Raw genomic sequence first — 22,147 nt, forward strand, 5'->3', positions numbered from 1 at the left:
CAGAAGGTTAGAATGATCAGCAATTTTCTGTTTCTCTTACATATTTCAGAAGATGTGTGGCCTTTGATAAGTATTCATTTAATTAGTCATTCATTCATTGTATTAGGTTGAAAAATGAAGCCCCAAAATCTAAGTACAAATCTCTTATCACCTATAAACGTTACCGTTTATGGCCAAAGGGACTTTGTACATGTGATTGGGTTAGGATCTTGAGATGGGGAGATTATCTTGGATTATCCCAGTGGGCCCTGAATATTATCACAATGGTCATTACAAGAAGGAAGCAGACAGATTTGACACAGAAGAGGAGAAAAAGGTAATGTGATGACAGAAGCAGAGACTGGAGTAATATGCTTTGTTCATAGGAAGGGGCCACAAACCAAGGAATACAGACAGCTACTAGAAGATAGAAAAGGCAAGAAAATATATTCTCCCTTAAAAATCTCCAGCTGTGCCAACACTTTGACTTTAGTCCAATGAAACTGATTTTGGACCTTTGAATTCTAGAACTAGAAAAGAAAAAATAGTTGCGGGCTTCCCAGGTGGCACAGTGGCAAAGACTCCACCTGCCAATGCAGGCGACACGAGAGGGGAGTTCGGTCTCTGGGTTGGGAAGATCCCCTGGAATAGGAAATGGTAGCCTGCTCCAGTATTCTCACCTGGAAAATTACATGGACAGAGGAGTCTGTCACGCTATAGTCCATGGGGTCAAAAAGAGTCAGATATGACTGAGCAACTGAGCACACACACACACCCACAATTTGTTACAGTGACCACAGGAAACGAACACATTCATCAAACACTCATTGAACGTCTACTGGGGTCAGGCTCTGGGCAAGGCTCTTGATTTATAGAGCATGGTAACATGCTGAGTGACCCTGAACAAATTAACATCTCAGCTATCTCACTTGCAAATGGAGGTGATTCTACATATTTTATAGGGCTCTTTGGAGAATTAATAACATTAATAGGAAATCTGTCAATTACTGAATGTTGATTATGGGCTAAACAATTATTTCATTTAATCTTTAAAATAATACTAAAAAGTAGATACTACTATTAACTCAATTTTATAAATTATAGTTCATTATGGAAAAGGGGAAAAATTAGTAAGGAGACTGAATCTTAGAGGGTGGGTATCTTGCCCAAAGTTACTCCACAGCCAGGCTGGATTTTATATCAAGCCCATAGATTAGGTTGGCCAAAAAGTTCGTTCCAGTTTTTCTGTAAGATGTTATAGAAAAACTCAAATGAACATCTTGGCCAACCCCATAGTGTTCTTAATTACCATTCCTGACTCATGGTAACCATTCAATCAAGGTGCAATCCTCTTCTCTTTCCTTCCTTCACTATAATTAAAGATGTGACCTTTTTTCTCATTAGTTACACCTTTATTTTTTAGCAGTAGCTCAGGGTTTGCAACATCAATCTTTAATTTATCATAGGACATCTTTAAATAATATTATACTACTTCAAGCATAGTATAAGAACTTTATACAAGTATTCAAGATATGGTCCTTTGCCTTCAAGGCAGAAAGCTGCTAATGTCACTAACATCATCAGGGGAAGGCCAGCTTATCCTGTAGGCTCAGGCATGTGCCATGCATGCCCTGTGGAGGGGCACTGTACAGACTCTCTGGCTCTGGGATTGTAGGATTCCATGATTCCCAAGTATGGCAAAATACTTGACAAAATCCACAAGGGCTCAGTTCAGTTGGCCCTAAACCAGAGCAGGCAAAAAAGAAACCACAAGGGACCAACTTGCCTTCTTCCATAGTTATTCCCATTTTTTCTTGACTCCAGCCACTCCAGAACTTTGACTTGTTAGCCACACATTGCAGAGCCACAACGTACTCTGTAAAAGCCTGCAGCCCTGTGAGGTTATATGCTGCTTCTTCATTCACACAGCTCTTGGTGAAGTTGACTTCCATCTAAAAGACAAAGACAGCCTTAAGCTGGATGGGAGACCACATGTTATCTTTCCATGTTTCTTCTTTACTCCCCAACCCTCTCTTACCTTTCTGAATTAGTAGCATTATATTTCAAATTTTTTAATTTTCATAAATAAACTTCTACACATGCTTGGAGACTGTTGGCATCAAATAGAGGTGTTACCCCAAGAACCACCACCCATCCCCTTTCTTGTTTCTAAGCTTGTGAGATAGATATTCCTGCCTCTGGGCTGGATGTGAGTGAATCTTGCTGTCCTGGAAGATGCAGGGTGGATGGAGTCCTGGCACCCAATACAGGCCTCAGTTTAATTTCTGGAGATGACAACAATACCTAGAGATAAGATCTCAAGGAACAGTATGTAAAAGATACCTTGACAGCATTAAGTTCAAACTCATGTCATGAACAAAACCCAGACAAGTTAAGTGATTATGGACTACCTCAGCATTTATAATCAGCAGAACTAGGATCAGAGCACAGATTCCCTCACGCCCAGACTCTTTCCTTTTATTCAAACTTCCCATTTCAAATGATTGGTCTTTGGGTGATCAGTCAAGTTGCTAAAGATCTCAGTATCCTAGATACATAAATTCATTTTGACACTCTCTCAATGTGCAGAACAGGGAGAGGCAAATAAACCACCTCCCTTTTCTAGACCTGTTTCCTTGTTAGTAAATGAGTGTGTTGCTTTCTATAAAGTCCCTCTGGACTTAACTCTCCACAAGAAAATAGAAATTCAGCTATGTCTTACTGAGCATGATCATTGTTGCTGCAACATGAACTTTTAGCTGTAGGTTTATATAAATTTATATTGAGCTTATTAATGAAAATAAACTGTACTTACAGACATGACTACTTTGTGAGGATGCACACTAGCCCATAGAATCTGGCAAGAATAGGAAGTCCTTATATCACTTATGTGTACAACAACAACTGTGAAAATAGGCACACAATTATAGGTGCTGGGCCTAAAGGAAATTGGGGCAAAATGAGGATGTGTCTATGTGGCTAACAGCTGAGCATCCCAGTTGCAGATGGACGGTTCTGAACTCCCAGTCTAGTGAGATGGCATCAGAGCAAGGAAGCAGCATCCAGGCCTGAGGGCAATTTTGCTGCTGAGCCCCAGGTTCCCTGAGCACCTTCCTGCAAAAGCCCCTGGAGACGTTGCAGTGGTAGAACAGGGCTGTTGGGAACATATCTTGGGACAATTCATCATCTCTGGGGAAGTAGCCTCCCCAGCCAACCTCAGTTATGGGGCTCAGTTAAAACCAGATTAAGACCTTTGAGAGAAGGTCAACCACATGGTACTCTCCATGAGTAAATCGTAAATCAAAATAAAAACAGTATTAATCCATAAAACACATGTAAGGAAGTCTAATGACATTCTATTTTACTTTTCATGCTTTTTAAAATACATAATATTCTTCTTTTATTTTTAATTTCTCAAAATTTCCCACCTGTTTTGCTAGTACCCTCAGCATATGCTTGGTCTCTTGTTGGGTCTCCTCACAATCAGAAAGCTCTCTTTACTGTACCTGTGCAAACCTGTTCTTCCCAGACCCAGCCTCAGGGCAGTAAAAAATGCAGTTAAAGTTCCAAAGAGTGCTCCTCTAAGGCTTCTTTACTGTGGCTTTTTTCCAGGCTATATGGCTTTGGTCCTCACTGGATCCAAGATCAATTGATCCTCCATATACAGGCTTAAATCTAAAAATCCCCGAACTCAGAACAAGCATTGGACTCCTACCAAAACACTAATTAACCATCAGTTTTGTTTCTAGCAACCTATATTTTGTGCCAACTCCTAGCTTATCCCAAGTGTTTATATCTTAAGAGATGAGTCAGAAATTTTGGAGCAGAGCCTAAATCAAATTCTTAAAACAGTCTTGAAATCCTTTGGTAAAGTGTTTACATGGTTCCCTTTTATAAAAGTAAAAACCCTTTACACTACGGCCATGGGAAGGTGGTTTGGAGGCTAAAGTATGGTCAAATGAATGACTGAACTTGGCGTCACAAAACCTGAGCTCAACTCTGTAACTTACAAATCTTGGACAGATGACCGAAGTGCTCTACATGCAATTTGCTACTGCTACTGCTAAGTCACTTCAGTCGTGTCCGACTCTGTGCGACCCCATAGACGGCAGCCCACCAGGCTCCCCCATCCCTGGGATTCTCCAGGTAAGAATACTGGAGTGGGTTGCCATTTCCTTCTCCAATGCATTGCAATTTACTAATCTGTAATAACAATGGGGCTTCCCTGGTGGCTCAGTGGTAAAGAATTCACCTGTAAATGCAGGAGATGTGGGTTTGATTCCTGTGTCAGGAAGATCCCCAGAAGAAGGAAAGAGCAACTCATTCCAGTATTCTTGCCTGGGAAATCCCAAGGAGGAGGAGCCTGGTGGTCTACAGTCCATGGGGTCACAAAGAGTCGGACACAACTTACTGACTAAACAACAACAACAACAATAAGAATAGTGATATCTTATTTATAGGAGGGGTTTCCCAGGTGGCTCAGTGGTAAAGAATCAACCTTCCAATGGAAGAGACATAGTTTCAATCCCTGGGTTGGGAAGATCTCCTGGAGAAGGAATTAGTAAACCACACTAGTATTCTTGCTTATGTTTTCCCAGTAGTCACATATGGATGTGAGAATTGGACCATAAAGAAGGCTGAGCACCAAAGAATTGATGCTTTCGAACTGTGGTGCTGGAGAAGACTCTTGAGAGTTCATTGGACAGCAAGGAGATCAAAGCAGTCAATCTGAAAGAAAATCAACCCTGAATATTCATTGGAAGGACTGATACTGAAGCTGAAGCTCCAGTACTTTGGCCATCTGATGTGAAAAGCCTATTCATTGGAAAAAATCCTGATGCTGGGAAAGACTGAGGACAGGAGGAGAAGGGGTGACAGGGGATGAGATGGTTGGATGGCATCACCGACTCAATGGACATGAGTTTGAGCAAACTCTGGGAGATAGTGAAGAACCAGGAACCCTGGCGTGCTGCAGTCCCATGGGGTTGGAGAAAGTCGGGCACAACAGAGCGAATGAACAACAACATTCTTGCCTGGAAAGTCCCATGGAAAGAGAAGCCGAGCAGACTATGGTCCATGGGATTGCAAAGAGTCAGACACAATTTATTAACTAAACAACAACAATTTATAGGATATTTGCAAGGATTAAGTAGCTTGGAATATAAAAAAGCACTCTGTAACCCATATATTGTGTGCGTGGGTGCTCAGTCACTCAGTCATATTTGACTCTTTGCCATCCCATGGACTGTAGCCCACCAAACTCCTCTGTCCATGGGATTATCACAGCAGGAATCTTGGAGTGGGTTGCCATTATCTCCTCCAGGGGATCTTTCCAACCCAGGAATTGAAAACAAGTCTCCTGCAGTTCCTGCACTGGCAAGTAGGATTCTTTACCATTGAGCCACCTGGGAAGCAAACCCATATATTAGCATCACACAGATATGAGTCTTGTTATATGAACATATTGGGATTTTGGAATTGGTTTTTATTGGTTTAGTTTAATTAAACATTTATTGAGCACATGTGGCAGGCAATGAGAATACTAAGATGAAAATCAAGGTCTCTGTGTTTGAGGAACTTATCAACAAATATGAGGAGAGATGAGTTTAAGTGACTATGTGAAGTGCAATGACAGAGGAGGAGTACCTATCTCAGACTCCCAGAAGAAAATATGTCAGACCAGAGTTCTGAGAGATGAGTGACTCTAGCAAGGTTTAGGCCAAGAGGAGAGGTACAAAGCATAGAGCTGTTCTAGGCAGAAGCACAGAATAATGAAATGACATGACACAAGGGAAACACAATTCAGAACTACTAGAGAAGCAAGAGCAAGATGGAAGATGAGTTTGGAGGGGTTGATAGGGGCCAGGCCTTGGAGGGTTAAGAATTTAGACCTTTTTCCGTTGACAATGGGATGAGAACCATCCAGAGAAGACTGGGTTGGTTTAGGTGGATTTAGAACTGATTAGACTTGGTTGTGTTTGAGAACTGAAAGGAGAGAGATTCTGGTTGTACATTCCACTCTCCTTCCCACTTTCTCCAGGTTAGCAGGAGGAAGGACCTCTTCCTTCCAAGAGATTGGAAGGAAGGAGGCAAAGATGAGTACAGATGCAGGTAAGTTTTTCAAAGAGGTGGGATACAGGATGCTAGGGATTGAAGTAATTTGCATGTGTTGCCCTCACTTAGTATTCTAAATGGTTTAGTAATTTTCCAGAGGAATATAGCTCCTGGCTTCTATTTCTTGTTGGATTTTGTAAAGTAGTCACAGGACTCTGGGATCAGACAAAAGAAACCAAGGGTTGCTAGACAGTAGATCACACAGAAGTTCCTCAGATTCACTGAGCCCATGTTATGTGGTATGAAGATGAGCTTATGTTGTGCTGGGGAGTGCCCTAATTAGGGGTTCCTTTCTGGGTTCTAGAAACTACCAGTCAGTGAGTCTTATGTTCATATAGACAGTTCTAGGAGAATGGATCCAGAGTTGGCACAGAAAAGAAGCTGAGAGGAAGAGTGAACTCATTATTTCTCTTGACTTGAATATAAGACAAGTGAAACTTAACCAGTTTTCTTTTCTGCAAGAATTCTAGTCTGGTGGAGGATGCAATAGATATAGTACCATGGCTTCAGAAAGGAAAAAGTCTAGTGATGGCCTCATGGCCAAGATGAAAAAAGCAGGCTGAATGATTGTGGTGGTCTTCTATATTCAAAGAGGCTTGAGTAAATGAGCTTCTTTTAGCACAAAGGAGAGGCTGATGTCTTCGGATGGGCTCCGATGTAGTAATTCTTTTTGATCAATGATTAGATGAAGGTAGAAAAATGTTATCAAATCTGAAGATATTTAAAAAAATTAGAAAGTAAAAAGTTAACTCTAAGGTTTATTGAAAAGTTAGAAAGTAGAAAATTAACTACAAGCTTCGGGTAATAGAATAAAGATTCTCAATAGGCCAAAATGATGGATAAGACCAACCTGAAGAAATTCAATGGGAATAAATAAAACATCAGCATTTTAGGTTAAAAAGGGATAAGTTATAAGACAGTGGAAATGTTCTTACTAGAAAATCTTTTGTGTGTTGGGGGGGAAGTCTTAAAGATTTAAATGATTTAATTGGCTGGAAGCTAAGAGTCAATAATGTAAGTTGGTTAGAAATAGAAAGTTGATATAATATCAGACTGCATTATGGAAATATGATAATTATTTCTGAATTTTGAGGTAAGAAAATATTTCTCAAGATGCAAAAGACAATAAATATAAAGGAAAAGCTTGATAAAATTTGACAGTATTCATATTAAGAAGTTCTGTTCCTCTAAAGTTACCATTAAGAAAGTGAAAAGGCAAGCTGTATAGTAAGAGATGTTTACAAGACACATAAATAATAAAAGACTCATAAACAGAATATGTAAGTAACTCCTATAAGTCAATTAAAAAATCAGATCTTCCAACAGAAAAAAAGTGTGCAAAAGGCTTAAATCAATACTTCACAAAGAAGGATTCCAAGTGGCCAATAAATACATGAAAAGACATACAATCTCATTAAAAGTCAGGTAAATGCAAATCAAAGCCATGATTCCATTGTGTACATGCAACAGAAGACTACATTGGAATAAAAATGTATAAACTCAAGCACTGTAAAACATGAATGGATCTTAAAAGCACAATATTGAGAGAGAGGAGTCAAACATAAAGAAAATACAAAGTATGTGGATTCCATTTATATACCATCTCAAACTACATTGTTTAGGGATGCAGGACTACATGGTAATACCATAATAAAAAGCAAAGAAGCAATGACCATGAAAATTAGGGTAATCATTAGTTCTAAAGGCAGGAGGAGTGTGTCATCAGAAAAAGGTAGGCAGGGGGCTATCGCCTGCTATTTTTTATATCAGTGGTTTTTACATGCACACTGACTTAATAATAATTTGTTAAATGCAATATTTATATTTTGTTCACTTTTCTAAATATGTGTTATAGATCACAAAGTTTAGAACAATTTAAAAGGAAATTCCCAAGCTATAGACTCTCAAGAACAAACGTAGCTAGACACAAAACAGGATGAAACACAAAAATAAATTTCTCACTTTTTTGTATGCCCCTATGTTCAGAATGCAAGATGCATATAGTAAAACACTTTTCCAATCTAAAAGGCCCAAATGGGAAACTGGGGAGAAAAGTATTCACTATTGTCTATCTTCTATTTTAAATGTAGAAAATAGAAAAAATGATTCCAGATCAAAAAACATCAATAATTCTCTGAGAAACATTATAATGGCATAACTTACCCAGTGGGTACTATTTACTGCTCTGAATCGAAGTGTATAATTTAAAGTAGATGACTTAGGTGCCAACACAGGCTGTGTCCATTTTATTTGAACCATTTTTTTGAGGCCCAAAACTGGTTTCACACTGGAAATCTTAGGAGGCTCGATTTTAGCTGAAAATAAAAATCATACAGTTCTTGTATTTGCACAAAGACCAGAAAGTGCTAATAACATCCACCCAGAATCGCAAAGGAAATTATGGTGCATATTTAGTGATTTAGTGTATGCACAAGGCTTTAGGAAAGCAGGGCAAAAAGAATGCTGCCACCTCCCACTCCTTCAAAAGAGAATGTCCAGTGAGGAGAGGCTATATTTCTGCGATTTTTTTTTTTTTTTTTTTTTTTTATAACAAATCAGCCTTTTACTGACTGGTTGAGATCTTTTGTCAAACAGAAGGGAGGTAAAAAGAAACTCCATGACCAGAGAATGGGTTTTTCCTCTTGTCTATTGTCCCCATCTCTCTTTCTTTGACCCCCAGGATGAAGAAGTGCCCAGTAGAAAGTACCTCTCATCTCCCCTGAACACTACAAACATTCTCACCCTATATCTCTCCTTGAAAATGTGTGTGTGTGTGTGTGGGGGGGGGGGTTATAAAAGTAATATAGGCTCATTTCAAAAATTATTTATTTAAATGTATTTATTTGGTTGTGCCAGGTCTAAGTTGCAGCATGAGAACTCATAATTGTAGCTTGTAGGATCTAGTTCCCTGTTCAGGGATCGAACCCACGCTCCCTGTATTGGAAGGCGGAGTCTTGACCACTGGACCATCAGGGAAGTCCTCCCCAAATTTTTTAGATATAGAAAAACTACAAAGAAAAACGTAGTCAACCATAATTCTATCAACCAGCATGCGTGCTAAGTTGCTTCAGTCATGTCTGACTCTTTGTGACCCCATGGACTGTAGCCCGCCAGGCTCCTCTGTCCATGGGATTCCCCAGGCAAGAATACTGCAGTGGGTTGCCATGTTCTCCTTGCCGTCGACCAGAGGAGATCATCCTGATTAGCATTTTGGTGTATTTCCAGGCTTTTTCCTATACAAGAATTTGTATTTTTTTAAAACAAAATTGATGTTATGCTAAATAAATCTTTTGTCTTTTTGAAAAACATTATGAAATCAGCAAACATCCCTTTGCATTAAAATTTTTCAAAACATGTATTCAAAGCTTCATAATATTCTCTTACAGAGGAACAGAATTTGACACTTTCTCTATTAGTGTACATGGTGTTTCTAATTCCTCTTTTTAAAGCCCCTCTGAGAACAGAAGCTGAGACTTGATCACAAGGCCTTGGATTAACACTTGGCACTTAGCAGATTTCAGATATTTGTTAAGTGAACACGTAAGTGGATAATAGTTGTATCCTTGTCCACATCTCTCATGGCTTCCTTAGATCCCCTAGGACAGAAGGATTCAATTAAAAGGTGTAAACATTTTGGGGCTTACCAGGTGGTTCAGTGGTAAAGAACCCACCTGCCAGTGCAGATGTGGGTTTGATCCCTGGGTTGGGAAGATCCCTTGCAGAAGGAAAGGGCAAGCCACTCCAGCATTCTTGCCTGGAGAATCCCATGGACAGAGGAGCCTGGGGGGCTAGAGTCCATGGGGTTGCAAAAGAGCTGGACATGACTTAGTGACTAAACAACAAACAACAACAACAACATAAACATTTTTAGGGCTACTTTCCACAAAATGTCATTTTGCTTTCCAAAATAGCTACAATAATTGCAGTGTATATATATATAGCACAATGTCTTTATTCATGACTCTGTTGGTGGGCATTTAGGCTGTTTCTATATCTTGGCTATTGTGAATAATATTGCAATGAACATGGAAATGCAAGTATTTCTTTAAGATCCTAATAAGATCCTATTTAGATAATACCAGAATTGGAATTGCTGGTAGTTGTATTTTTAATTTGGTAGTTGTAGTTTTTAATTTGGTAGTTGTATTTTTAACATGGTAGTTGTAGTTTTAATTTTTTTTTTTGAACTTTCATACTGTTTTCCATCAATTTACATTATTGCTAAAGTAATATATGTTCATTTTAAGAAAGTAAAGATAATAATAAAATAAAAGTATGTGTTTAAGAAGTTAAAAACCTTGCCCCTTTCAGGCCCATTGTCAAGAGGTAGAGCCAATGTTAGCAGTGTGATGTAAGCCTTCCAAAGGGAGTTCCTAAAAATGTTTTTAAAAGAAACCCAAGTCAAAACACTTCACAAAAAGAAAATCTGAGGCCCAGAAAAGCCTGAGGCCCATCTCAGGCTCTGCTGAGATGTACCAGAGGTTTAAAGACGAATTACCACTGATCTTTCAGTTCAGTTCCGTTCAGATCGGTCACTCAGTTGTGTCCGACTCTTTGCGATGCCATGAACCGCGGGACACCAGGCCTCCCTGTCCGTCACCAACTCCTGGAGTTTGCCCAAACTCATGTCCATTGAGTCGGTGATGCCATCCAGCCATCTCAGCCTCTGTCGTCCCCTTCTCCTCCTGCCCTCAATCTTTCCCAGCAAGAGGGTCTTTTCAAATGAATTAGCTCTTCTAATCAGGTGGCCAAAGTATTGGAGTTTCAGCTTCAACATCAGTCCTTCCAATGAACACCCAGGATTGATTTCCTTTAGGATGGACTAGTTGGATCTCCTTGCAGTCCAAGGGACTCTGAAGAGTCTTCTCCAACACCACAGTTTAAAAGCATCAGTTCTTCTGCACTCAGCTTTCTTTATAGTTCAACTCTCACATCCACACATGACTACTGGAAAAACCACAGCCTTGACTAGATGGACCTTTGTTGGCAAAGTAATGGCTCTGCTTTTTAATATGCTGTCTAGCTGGTCATAACTTTCCTTCCAAGGAGCAAGTGTCTTTTAATTTCATGGCTGCAATCATCATCTGCAGTGATTTGGGAGACCCCAAATAAAGTCAGCCACTGTTTCCACTGTTTCCCCATCTATTTGCCATGAAGTGATGGGACCGGATGTCATGATCTTAGTTTTCTGAATGTTGAGCTTTAAGCCAACTTTTTCACTCTCCTCTTTCACTTTCATCAAGAGGCTCTTTAGTTCTTCTTCACTTTCTACCATAAGGGTGGTGTCATCTGCATATTTGAGGTTATTGATATTTCTCCCAGCAATCTTGATTCCAGCTTGTGCTTCTTCCAGCCCAGTGTTTCTTTTGATGTATTCTGCATATAAGTTAAATAAGCAGGGTGACAATATACAGCCTTGACATACTCCTTTTCCTATTTGGAACCAGTCTGTTGTTCCATGTCCAGTTCTGACTGTTGCTTCCTGACCTGCATACAAGTTTCTCAAGAGGCAGGTCAGGTGGTCTGGTATTCCCATCTCTTTCAGAATTTTCCACAGTTTATTCTGACCCACACAGTCAAAGACTTTGGCATAGTCAATAAAGCAGAATTGGATGTTTTTCTGGCACTCTCTTCCTTTTTCGATGATCCATTGGATGTTGGCAATTTGATCTCAGGTTCCTCTGCCTTTTCTAAAACCAGCTTGAACATCTGGAAGTTCACGGTTCATGTATTGCTGAAGCCTGGCTTGGAGAATTTTGAGCATTACTTTGCTAGCATGTGAGATGAGTGCAATTGTGCGGTAGTTTGAGCATTCTTTGGGATTGCCTTTCTTTGGGATTGGAATGAAAACTGACCTTTTCCAGTCCTGTGGCCACCGCTGAGTTTTCCAAATGTGCTGGCATATTGAGTGTAGCACTTTCACAGCATCATCTTTCAGGATTTAGCTCAACTGGAATTCCATCTCATCCACTAGCTTTGTTCATAGTGATGCTTCCTAAGGCCCACCTGAGTTCACATTCCAGGATGTCTGGCTCTAGGTGAGTGATTACACCATCATGATTATCTGGGCCATGAAGATCTTTTTTGTACAGTTCTTCTGTGTATTCTTGCCACCTCTTCTTAATATCTTCTGCTTCTGTTAGGTCCATACCATTTCTGTCCTTTATTGTGCCCATCTTTGCATGAAATGTTCCCTTGGTATCTCTAATTTTATTGAAGAGATCTCTAGACTTTCCCATTCTATTGTTTTCCTCTATTTCTTTGCATTGATCACTGAGGAAGGCTTTCTTATCTCTCCTGGCTATTCTTTGGAACTCTGCATTCAAATGGGTATATCTTTCCTTTTCTCCTTTGCTTTTCACTTCTCTTCTTTACACAGCTATTTGAAGGCCTCCTCAGACAGCCATTTTGCTCTTTTCATTTCTTTTTCTTGCGGATGGTCTTGATCCCTGTAACTTTTTCAAAAAACAGGACCAGGAAACACTTTCCAACTCATTCTATGAGGCCAGTATTTCCATGATGCCAAAAACAGACAAATATATCACAAGAAAAGAAAGCAACAGACCAATATCCCCTATGAAGATAGAAAAAGTCCTCAACAAAAAAACTATCAATCCAAATTCAGCAACGTATAGAAAGCATTGTACATTTATAACCATGTGAGATTTATTTCAGGAATACAAAGTTTGTTAATTTTGCTTAAAAATTAACTCAGAAAGGATCATAGAACTAAATGTAAGAGCTAAAGCTATAGTCTTTAAAAGAAAACAGAGTAGAAATCTTTGTGACCTCAGGTTTGGCACTAGTTTATTCGTTCTGACTCCTGAGCACAAGCAATAAAGGAAAAAATAGATAAATTATAATAAAATCATCAAAATTAAATCATGTTTTAGTTTCAAAGGACATCATTAAGAAATTGAAAATGTAACCCACAGGAAGAAAGAAAATATGTGCAAAACATATCTTATAAGGAGCTGACACCCAGAATATATAAAGAACTTGAACTTCCCTGGCAATCCAGTGATTAGGACTCACTTTGCCACTGCAGGGGGCTCAGGCTGATCCCTAGTAGGGGAACTAAGATCTCACATGCTGCAAAGCACTGCTCCTTGCAACAAGAACTCTTAAAACTGAACAATAAAAAGACAACGTAATTGTAAAATCAGCAAATACATGGATTAACATTTTTCCAGAGACGATGTACAAATGGCCAATTAGCACATGAAAAGATGCTCAATATCATTCATTATTTGGTTAAGTGCAAATCACAACAGTGAGGTATGATGTAATAGCCATCGGGGAAATTCCCTAATACCCACTAGGATGGTTATGATAAAAAAAAAAGTGCAATAACTACTGTTGGCGAGGATATGGAGAAGCTAGTAACTTTATAAATTGCTGGTGGGAATGTGAAATGATACAGCCATTTTGGTAAAATATGGCAGTTCCTCAAAAAGTTAAAGACTGAGTTATATGACCCAGCAATTTCATTATGTATATATCTAAGAGAATTGAAGCCTATATCCACACAAAAATTTGTACACAATATTTATAATTGCAGCATTCATAACCAAAAAGTGGAAACAACTCAAATGTCTATCAACCAACGTGTGGTTAAACATAATGTGATATATCCCTATGATGGATTATTATTCAGCTATAAAAAGGAATAAATGCTACAAGATGGATTGAACCTTTAAAACATTATGCTGTGAAAGAAATAAGATACAAGGACTATACTGTATCATTACATTTATATGAATTTTCAAAAATAAGTAAATCCATAAAGACATAAAAATAGATTAGTGACTGCCAGAGACCAAGGGGAAGGTGGAATTAAGGATTTCTGCTAATGGGCATGAAGTTTCTTTGAGGGGTGATGAAAAGTTTCTGGAACTAGATCCTGATGATATTTGCATAACTTTGTGAATATGATTTTTAAAAACTGGTGAATTGCCATTTTTAAACGGTGAATCTTTGGGGTGGGAGATGGGATGGAGGTTCAATAGGAAGGGGACATATGTATACCTATGGCTGATTCATGTTGAGGTATGGCAAAAACCAACACAATATTGTAAAGCAATTATCCTCCAGTTAAAAATAAATAAATTAACAAAAAAGGTGAATCTAATCACATGTGAATTATATCTCACAAATGATATTATTTTAAAATTAAACAGTAAAAATTACTCTTTGAAAAAGAATTTAAAAGGTAACAATCAGTGGGATATTTTTTAAAATAAGAGTTTTACTTTCTCCTACAGGAGCAATAATGTTTTGAGGGAGAAACACTGTTTCTTCTAATATAATTTATGGTACAAACTGCAAGAGAAAATCAAGGACCAGCAAAATGTTTCTTCTCATTCTTTTTTTTTTTTGTCAATTCTTCCTTCCTTCCTTTCATCTTCCCTCTGACCCTCCCTCTCTTTTCCTTCTTCAAAAGAAGACAAATTTTCCACATATCCATAACATACACCTAGTATATGCTTGAGCTGTGAATCTACTTTTTAGTTCACAGATATCTCTTTTAAAAAAAAGAAGAGGGCATATTTTAATAAAAAAGTACATAAGAATATAAAGTGACACTTACTTATGGTATATAAGTCCCAATATGTTATATCAGATTTAATTATACCATATGCATTTTGAGCCTCCACTTGAATAATGTAAATATCTGGTGGTGTTAATCTTGAATAAAAAGAGCATGAAGAACCATTTTCACTTGTAGAATTACAAGTATCATTTTCATGTAAATAATACCTTTGAAGGAGAAAATGATTCAGCATTAGTTTAGTACAGCAGATTAGAAACATAAGCATATTTAACATATTAAGCATGTATTTGGTAGCTTCTTTCTGGGTCTCTCTTGAGAACTGTATAGTCGAGAAACTGATGTTTATCTCTCCAGATTCCTTCCTCACCTTCAAGAAGAGAGAAAAGTTACCATGGAGACCTCCCTGGGAATCTTGTAAGTCCATCAAAAGTTACAGTCATATAACATATTTCCTATTGGTAAGAAATAATGAATAGGCTCTTGAAAATCTCAGATTCTAATCTTGAGAACTGATTCTTAAAAGAAAAAAGTAAAAAGAATTTGTTAAATAAATTACAGTAGATACATAAATAGAATTTAAAATGATGGTTTTTAATACAACTATATTTATTGATAGGGAAAGATGCCTGGTACTCTATTAATGGTGAAAAAAAGCAAGATGCATATTATATAAATAATGATTACATTAATATGAACTTACATATTTACATAACTCTTCTTAAAGGTGTCTAGAAAGGCCTTCATCAAAATGTTAAAAATTGTTACCTTTGGTGGTGGGATTTTGGGTGACTTTTTATATTCTTCATATTTTTCAGATTGAATTTTTTGCCACTGGTGTACACTGTTTTCAGAAAACTCATTACAATTATTTTCTTAGATAGATAACTTAAACCCTATCAAGCTATAACTTAATGAAAACAATACACATATTGGTAGGAATCAAGTAGGTGGGTATTGCTATAGTCCTCTAGGGACTATGTGGGAGATCAAACAGGCTGAGACCAGAAGAGGGGGCCTGGATTTGTAAGGATTTGTAAAGGCAGGGGTGAGGGAGCAGAGACTGAACATACAGAAATATAGAATCATGGAATTTTGAAAGCAGAAAGGATCTCAGGGTTTTCCATGGTTATCATAGAGTGCAAAAATGGCCAACAGGGTAATGTTGCGTCATGGTTATACAAGCATCCTCCCTACCCTCTTAGCTGTAGATCCTATCAGTATGGTTGCAAATAACCAAGATATCACCCCAGCCACTGGATGCAAATAATGGTTATCTAGAAGCTATAATTGAGAAAACGTTTTACTGTCTAAGCGACTTGAGTCATGAGTTAAAGTGGGAACCTCTGCTTCCTCCCCTTACTCCCCCTGATGACACACAAGCTCCCATACTCACAGAGCTCTCCTGACTGTGTATGATACAAAATTAGCTTCTTTCTCTGGACTCCAGATGCAAGTAAAATTTTTCCTATAGTAGAAGACGCAAGAAATGTTCTCAGGCTTAGTTGGCAGGTCTAGAGAAAGACACAAACACAGTAAATTTAGTGCATGATAAATATTGCCAGCATTGAAGAGTTTGATGAAAACAGATTAATCAAAAGCTGAACTTCTTGGTAAGTTCCTAGGTATAATAGGTTCTCCTTATCAGGGCCATGGAAGGAATCTAACTCCACCTCTGCAGTTACTCCCTTTAAACAGCTAGATTTTTACTTAAAAAACACTTCTTACATTTTTATTCAAGGAAGTTCCTACCAGACAAGAGGTTAAAAAGTCCATCACTTGTAGCAAGTAAAATATTGGAGCAGGGGAGTGAAGGTAAGATGGAGCAAAGAACTCAGATATCAGCGTTCTTGGTGCAACAGTACAAATACGCATGAGTCTGAAGAACCGAGGTTATTTGGGCTGGTGGCCTATTTCACCAGGCATAGGAAGTCTAGTTGGAGCCTCGTGTACCACTCAGCACCAACTCCAGCACAATATGGAAGTCCTAGCACTGCAGAGGGTGACTTGGTGAAGATCTTCACGTAAGCTCTGAACAGGTGAGAGTAGCAAGCAGGGATTCAGAAGTCCCCAGTATCGCAGGGTGAGGAACTGGGGGTGGGTATAGATGTGTGGGGTTGGTCCAGGCCTGGGATTCAGAAGAGATCAGGCACGTTCAGGGTGATATGGCTGTAGATCAGGCCTGGGATTCAGATGAAGAGGCTTCTGTGCACAGGGGGATGTCAAGACCACAGGTAAATATCTGGGGCATGAACTTCAGGAGTGGGTTTGGCAATGATACCCCAAAGCCCACGCAAAGCTGGCTGCCTGGCAGCAGAGAGTGGAGAAGGGATAAGACCCCAGCAGACCATCCAGAGGAAAACAGAGGAAAACAAAGACTTGCTCACACAGATTTAAAAACCAGGACTCTGAAGTTACGTAAACCCTATCATATACTTAGACACCACCCTAGGCAGGAGTAGGGGGACAGGCAGAAACTCTGGAACTGCACACAGTTACCCCAGAGAGACTGAATCAGCTGAAAAACACTATAAATCAGGAGAAACTGAGACAACACTAACAAATGTAAGTGCTGCCCATGTTTTTCCCTTCCTCGGGCTTGCCTGCCTTTCCAGGGGAGCAGGGACTTTTTGAAAACTGATTAGCTTAATCATAGAAAATAAGGATGCTATAAAATATATCTGCATATCTGACTAATGTATACTTTTCAACTCTTCCAGAGGTAACACCTTCTAATAGGAAGTCAGTGATAAACGGTTTCAGAATAGGTTGTATTCACTGCTTAGATTTGTGACTTTCGGGATTTGTATATTCATTCATGGGCTTCCCTGGTGGTTCAGATGGTTAAGAATCTGCCTGCAATGTGGGAGACTGTGGTCTAAGAAATGAGAATTGTCCACATAGGTAAAGCAGCCCCTGGGAGTGCCAAACAAGAGTGAAGGAGAGCAAGAGGCCTTCATGTCATGTCCACATTTCCAGCTTTTTCCTGAGAAGCCTTCCTCTGGGTCCTGCAGATGAGCCTGACCCTGACAACACCCACTAGTCAGTAGTTAAGTCAATGACTTTCTATCTGTGCTACTTGCATGCTGAAAACCATGAAAAAGCTGGTGATCTCCAAGTCCAACTGCTTAAAGGACCAAAGTTAACTGACCTGAACCAAATAATACTACATGTTAAGTGGAGATCAGAAGGTAGACCAATTAGCTCAGTAATTCCTCAGAGAGCCCACATAGCTTGAAAACCCTCCCTCAGGAATCCTCAGGAGAGCAAGCAGAATATTAACAGATACACACTTCACAACTGTCAGTGGGACAGGCAAAATTCTCCAAGAGGGTGAGCCAAGGGTTAGCCAACAATGTCCCCAGGGGAATGGCTTTCACACTGACTGACTCACTCTCTGGCTCAGAGATTTTGGCTGGATGTGTTTGTGTGTACATGTGGGTCTGTCTTTAGTCCTCTGTCCAAGTTCCTTACAAATAGTCATCCAAGACTAGCCTGCCCTCCACCTCCATTTTACTCATACCAGCACATGAACTCTTAGCAGGATTTCAAAGTTGATCATTGGCTGGAAAACAAAGAAATAAGATGCCTTTCCCTGTCTCCTCAGAATAGCCTTTAGTTTTGTACTATTCTCTCATTATGGCCCCCTACAGTCACATTTTATTTCCACCTTCGTTCTTAGTCTGTCTTGCACAGGCTGATTCCAACAACAGCCAGCAAAAAAAACCAGTGTAGAAGCAGATGGACAGAGCAGCCTCAGACACGCCGGAGGTGACTTAGCATAGCACAGCACAGGAATAGATCCTTGTGGATCTGAACATATTCCCATCGAACCATGGTCAACTCTGGTCTTTACTATTCTTCCTTGAACATCTCTCTTTAGCTCTTTCAGAAGCTTTGATTAATATCTATAGAAACCATAAGTCAGAGGGGAATCCAACCTCTGGTTACCAGAACCATCAGTGTCATCAGATATCAGAAGAGGAAGGAGTTGTAAAAATGGTTTTCCTCTTCCCCTGAGCTTTTTTTAAGGAGCTACATTTGTTTTACTCTCACTGTTTGGTACATGGCAAGACAGAAATATTCTTGCAGAGGCCACTTGATATTGGTGTAGAGAAGGAAAAAATTCTGCTTCCTTTTACTCTCCTAGGTTCTCCAGCCAGGACCCTGTAAAATCAGACTGACAAAAGACAGGTTAATAAGAGAAACCATTATATTAATGCATGCAGTGAAATTACACAGGCAAAAACTCAATAAAGAGTAACTTAAAGAGGTGGTTAGAACTTGGGCTAATACAGCATCTTAAGACAAAACCAATAAATCTATAGAGAACTGACAGGGCAAAGGAAAATGAACTTAAGCTTTCAAGGGTGGCAAACTGTGAAAAGGTATGTGAGACACTAATGGAGCAGGGTTTACATGTGCAGATCCATCCTGGCACTGATTTTCTGTCTTCCTCATGGTCATAAAACTCCTCCGGGAGAGGAGATTTATAGCAGTCCTCACTTTTCAGAAGTTTCTTCTTTTAAACAAATAAAAGAAGTTTCACAAAGACTTCACTTCTGCATCTCTTGATTCTCATTTGACTCCGAATCAAAATAAATCCTTATGGCCAAAGTGGTATATTTTGGGTTGGCATAGTCTGATCCCCTATGTTGGTGTTACAGAAGAGATTTATGATAAATAAAATGAATGCCCAGGAACATTCCCAGTGCTCATCAGTATTTCCCCTTCCTGGACATACGGGAAGATTTTATTTCCTTGCTTCCTTGGGCATAGCAACACAACTTCTTTGGCCCCTGATATGAGAGAAGACTAAAGCACTGGTACATTATTATCCTTTCTCTCCTCCCTCTGCCCTGCACACCCTGCAAATCCATGTTGAGATGATGAGTCTTAGGCTGGTACAGCCTCCATCAGTCTAGGTCCCTACTTACCAGTGATGGACATATAGACTTTGCTGTCTTAAGCACTAAGATTTTAGGCTTGTTTATTTTCACGGCATAAACAGTCTCATGTGAAAAATAGCTTGCCTGAAAATCCAAGATTTTAGGACTTGGTGGAGGAATTCATTTAAGAGTAATTTTCCCTCTTCTTTCTCTTTGTTATGTCCTCATGACATTCTAACTCTGCATATGATCTCAGGGCATTGTAGATTTGTTTAATCACAAATGAGGGTGTCAAGGGGAATTGGAATAAAAAGGAAAACCAGATCAACAAACAGTTTCATTTTTGCTTTCTTTCTTTACTTAGAGTTATTACTTACAGCCTCAGTTATCTGGTGTGGATCCCATATGTCTGAATTGCCCTAACTTATGTAACTGCCAGTGAGTAGCAAGGCTGATACATCTGTTGTCCTGCCTATTTGTTGGCAACTAGTGTGCCTATTTTAAGTCTTATTCAACTTACCTCTAATTAGAATATAAACTCTTCATCAAAAGACTGTCACAAACATTATATAATTGTGATAGAGCAATGAAGGGCATTTTACCTCTGTTCTATTTTTCAAAAAACCCCAAGAGTACTCACAGTACTCTTCAAGACTGCCACAGTCATAAGAAAAAACGGAAGACTAAAGAGCTTTCATCCACCAGAAGAGACTAAGGAGACATGACAATTCAGTGCAATATGCTACCCTGAATTGGATCCCAGAATAGAAAGAGAACATTAAGGAAGAACTGGTGAAATCAAATAAAGTCTGGAATGTACTTAATAATCGTGTGTTAATATCAGTTTCTTTGTTTCAGCAAGCATATGATGCTATTATAAAATACTAGCAATAAGGGAAACTGGATGAAGGGTATATAAGAATTCTCTGTACTATCTTCACAATTTTTGTGTAAATTTAAAACTACAACAGAATATTTATTTTTTACACATGGACAACTGAGGGCTATATTTGCCCCTCACACACATGTATCCTTCCACATTTTAAGAAAAAGCATATAAACATGTTGCTACATTTCTAGAAATAACTATTTCCTCTATTTTTAGAAATAAGCAGAAATATTCAGAATTTTCCTCTAAGAAGGACCAAGAGAATGTTCTGCTCTTGCTTATCAGCAAATTTCCTACATGCAAAAAGAACATTTTTCAAAATTAAAAAGATCTTCTCAATCTCCCTTCTTCCCCTCTATGCTCATATCTCTTTGGTGTCTTTGCAAAGATAAGTTTTGTTGTGAACAATGCCTTGAAATAAAAGAAGGGCAAGGCTGAGACCGAGGGAGAAATTGTCTAGAAGGGAAGTAGTGTGGAAACTGGAGTCAGTTATACAGGAAATGGTATTAATGAAAGGTAGTAAGAGCAGACTGAGATACAAGACCGAGATACAAGTTGAGAGGAAAGGTGTCATGATGCTTATAAGCAGAACTTTAAATTGAACAGTTGGAAGCAATTGGGGACTTCTGAGATGGCTGAAAGAGACAGAGACACACAGCCCTACCTGCCTGTACTGTCTCCAAAGCTCTGGAGTGTCCACAAGTATAAGCCCAGGGACCTGCAAGGTGGGCCAGGCATGCCAGAGGTCTAGAAGACATTCTCATTATCTCTGGATCACAACTGCCTTCTGGGTGACCTCTGATGATGATAAGTTACGGACTGAATTGTGTCTCTCCCCACAAATCTCATATGTTGAAGCCCTACCCTCTCTCTGCTCTGCATTTGGAAACAGGGCATATAAGGACGTATTAACTAAAACGGGGCCTTTACAGGGTATCCTAATTCAATCTGACTGGTGTCCTTATAAGAGGAGATTAAGATATACAGAGGGATGACCACGTGAAGAGGCAGCAAGATGATGGTCATCTACAAGTCAAGGAGAGAGGTATCAGAGAAAACCAACTCTGCAGACACCTTGACCTTGGACTTCTAGTCTCCAAAACGGTGAGAAAATAAACTTCTGTTGTTTAGGCTATCCAGTCTGTGGTATTTTGTTATTGAGCAGCCTGACCAGACTAATAATTATACTACATGCCTTTTCTACATTCCTAGTGTTCAGTCACCATTTCTTTTAATCTGGTTTTATCTTTTTTAACATAATATGTGATCTAAGTAATACATCTTAAATCTACAAGGTATTATATGGCCTTTAGGCCCATAGTTTTGAGTTGGACCATTGTAGAAACATGTTGCTTCATTTCCCTTTATACCCTTGAAATTTATGGCAAATAGTGTGAAAATGTATATATGTTTTTGTGTGTGTATCCTACATGAACCAATGCACACTTAACACAGGAATCACCAAGATAATCACCTACTATTACTCTAAAACAGTGAATCTTGACTTTCAAAGGGTCATATCTCCCTTTGAAAATATGATAGATCATCTTGCCAAACTTGCACATGCATAAGTATATATCAACACACACATACAACCCCACACAAATTCAGGGAGTTCACAAATCCCCCATTGTTCATCCATGAACGCCCATGTCCAGGTGCCCCTTGGTTCTCAAGTTAACAACTCTTATCCAAAAAAAGCAAAAAGAATCACATAATCCATAA

The 22,147-nt window shown here is 39.0% G+C and overlaps 1 protein-coding gene across 1 annotated transcript in view; it reads right to left on the minus strand.

The window, feature by feature from the left end:
- IL31RA (interleukin 31 receptor A) overlaps positions 1 to 22,147 on the minus strand; it is a 54,717-nt gene that overhangs the window by 26,855 nt on the left and 5,715 nt on the right. Inside the window, exons 4-7 of the mRNA XM_061129454.1 lie at positions 16,041 to 16,158; positions 14,684 to 14,853; positions 8,257 to 8,408; positions 1,766 to 1,931 (exon numbers count right to left, since the gene is read on the minus strand). Coding sequence (XP_060985437.1) covers positions 1,766 to 1,931; positions 8,257 to 8,408; positions 14,684 to 14,853; positions 16,041 to 16,158 — 606 coding nt within the window. The remainder of the gene's footprint in view (positions 1 to 1,765; positions 1,932 to 8,256; positions 8,409 to 14,683; positions 14,854 to 16,040; positions 16,159 to 22,147) is intronic.

The sequence above is a fragment of the Dama dama genome, chromosome 25 (assembly GCF_033118175.1).
Source record: "Dama dama isolate Ldn47 chromosome 25, ASM3311817v1, whole genome shotgun sequence".
In the NCBI taxonomy this organism is placed as follows: domain Eukaryota; kingdom Metazoa; phylum Chordata; class Mammalia; order Artiodactyla; family Cervidae; genus Dama; species Dama dama.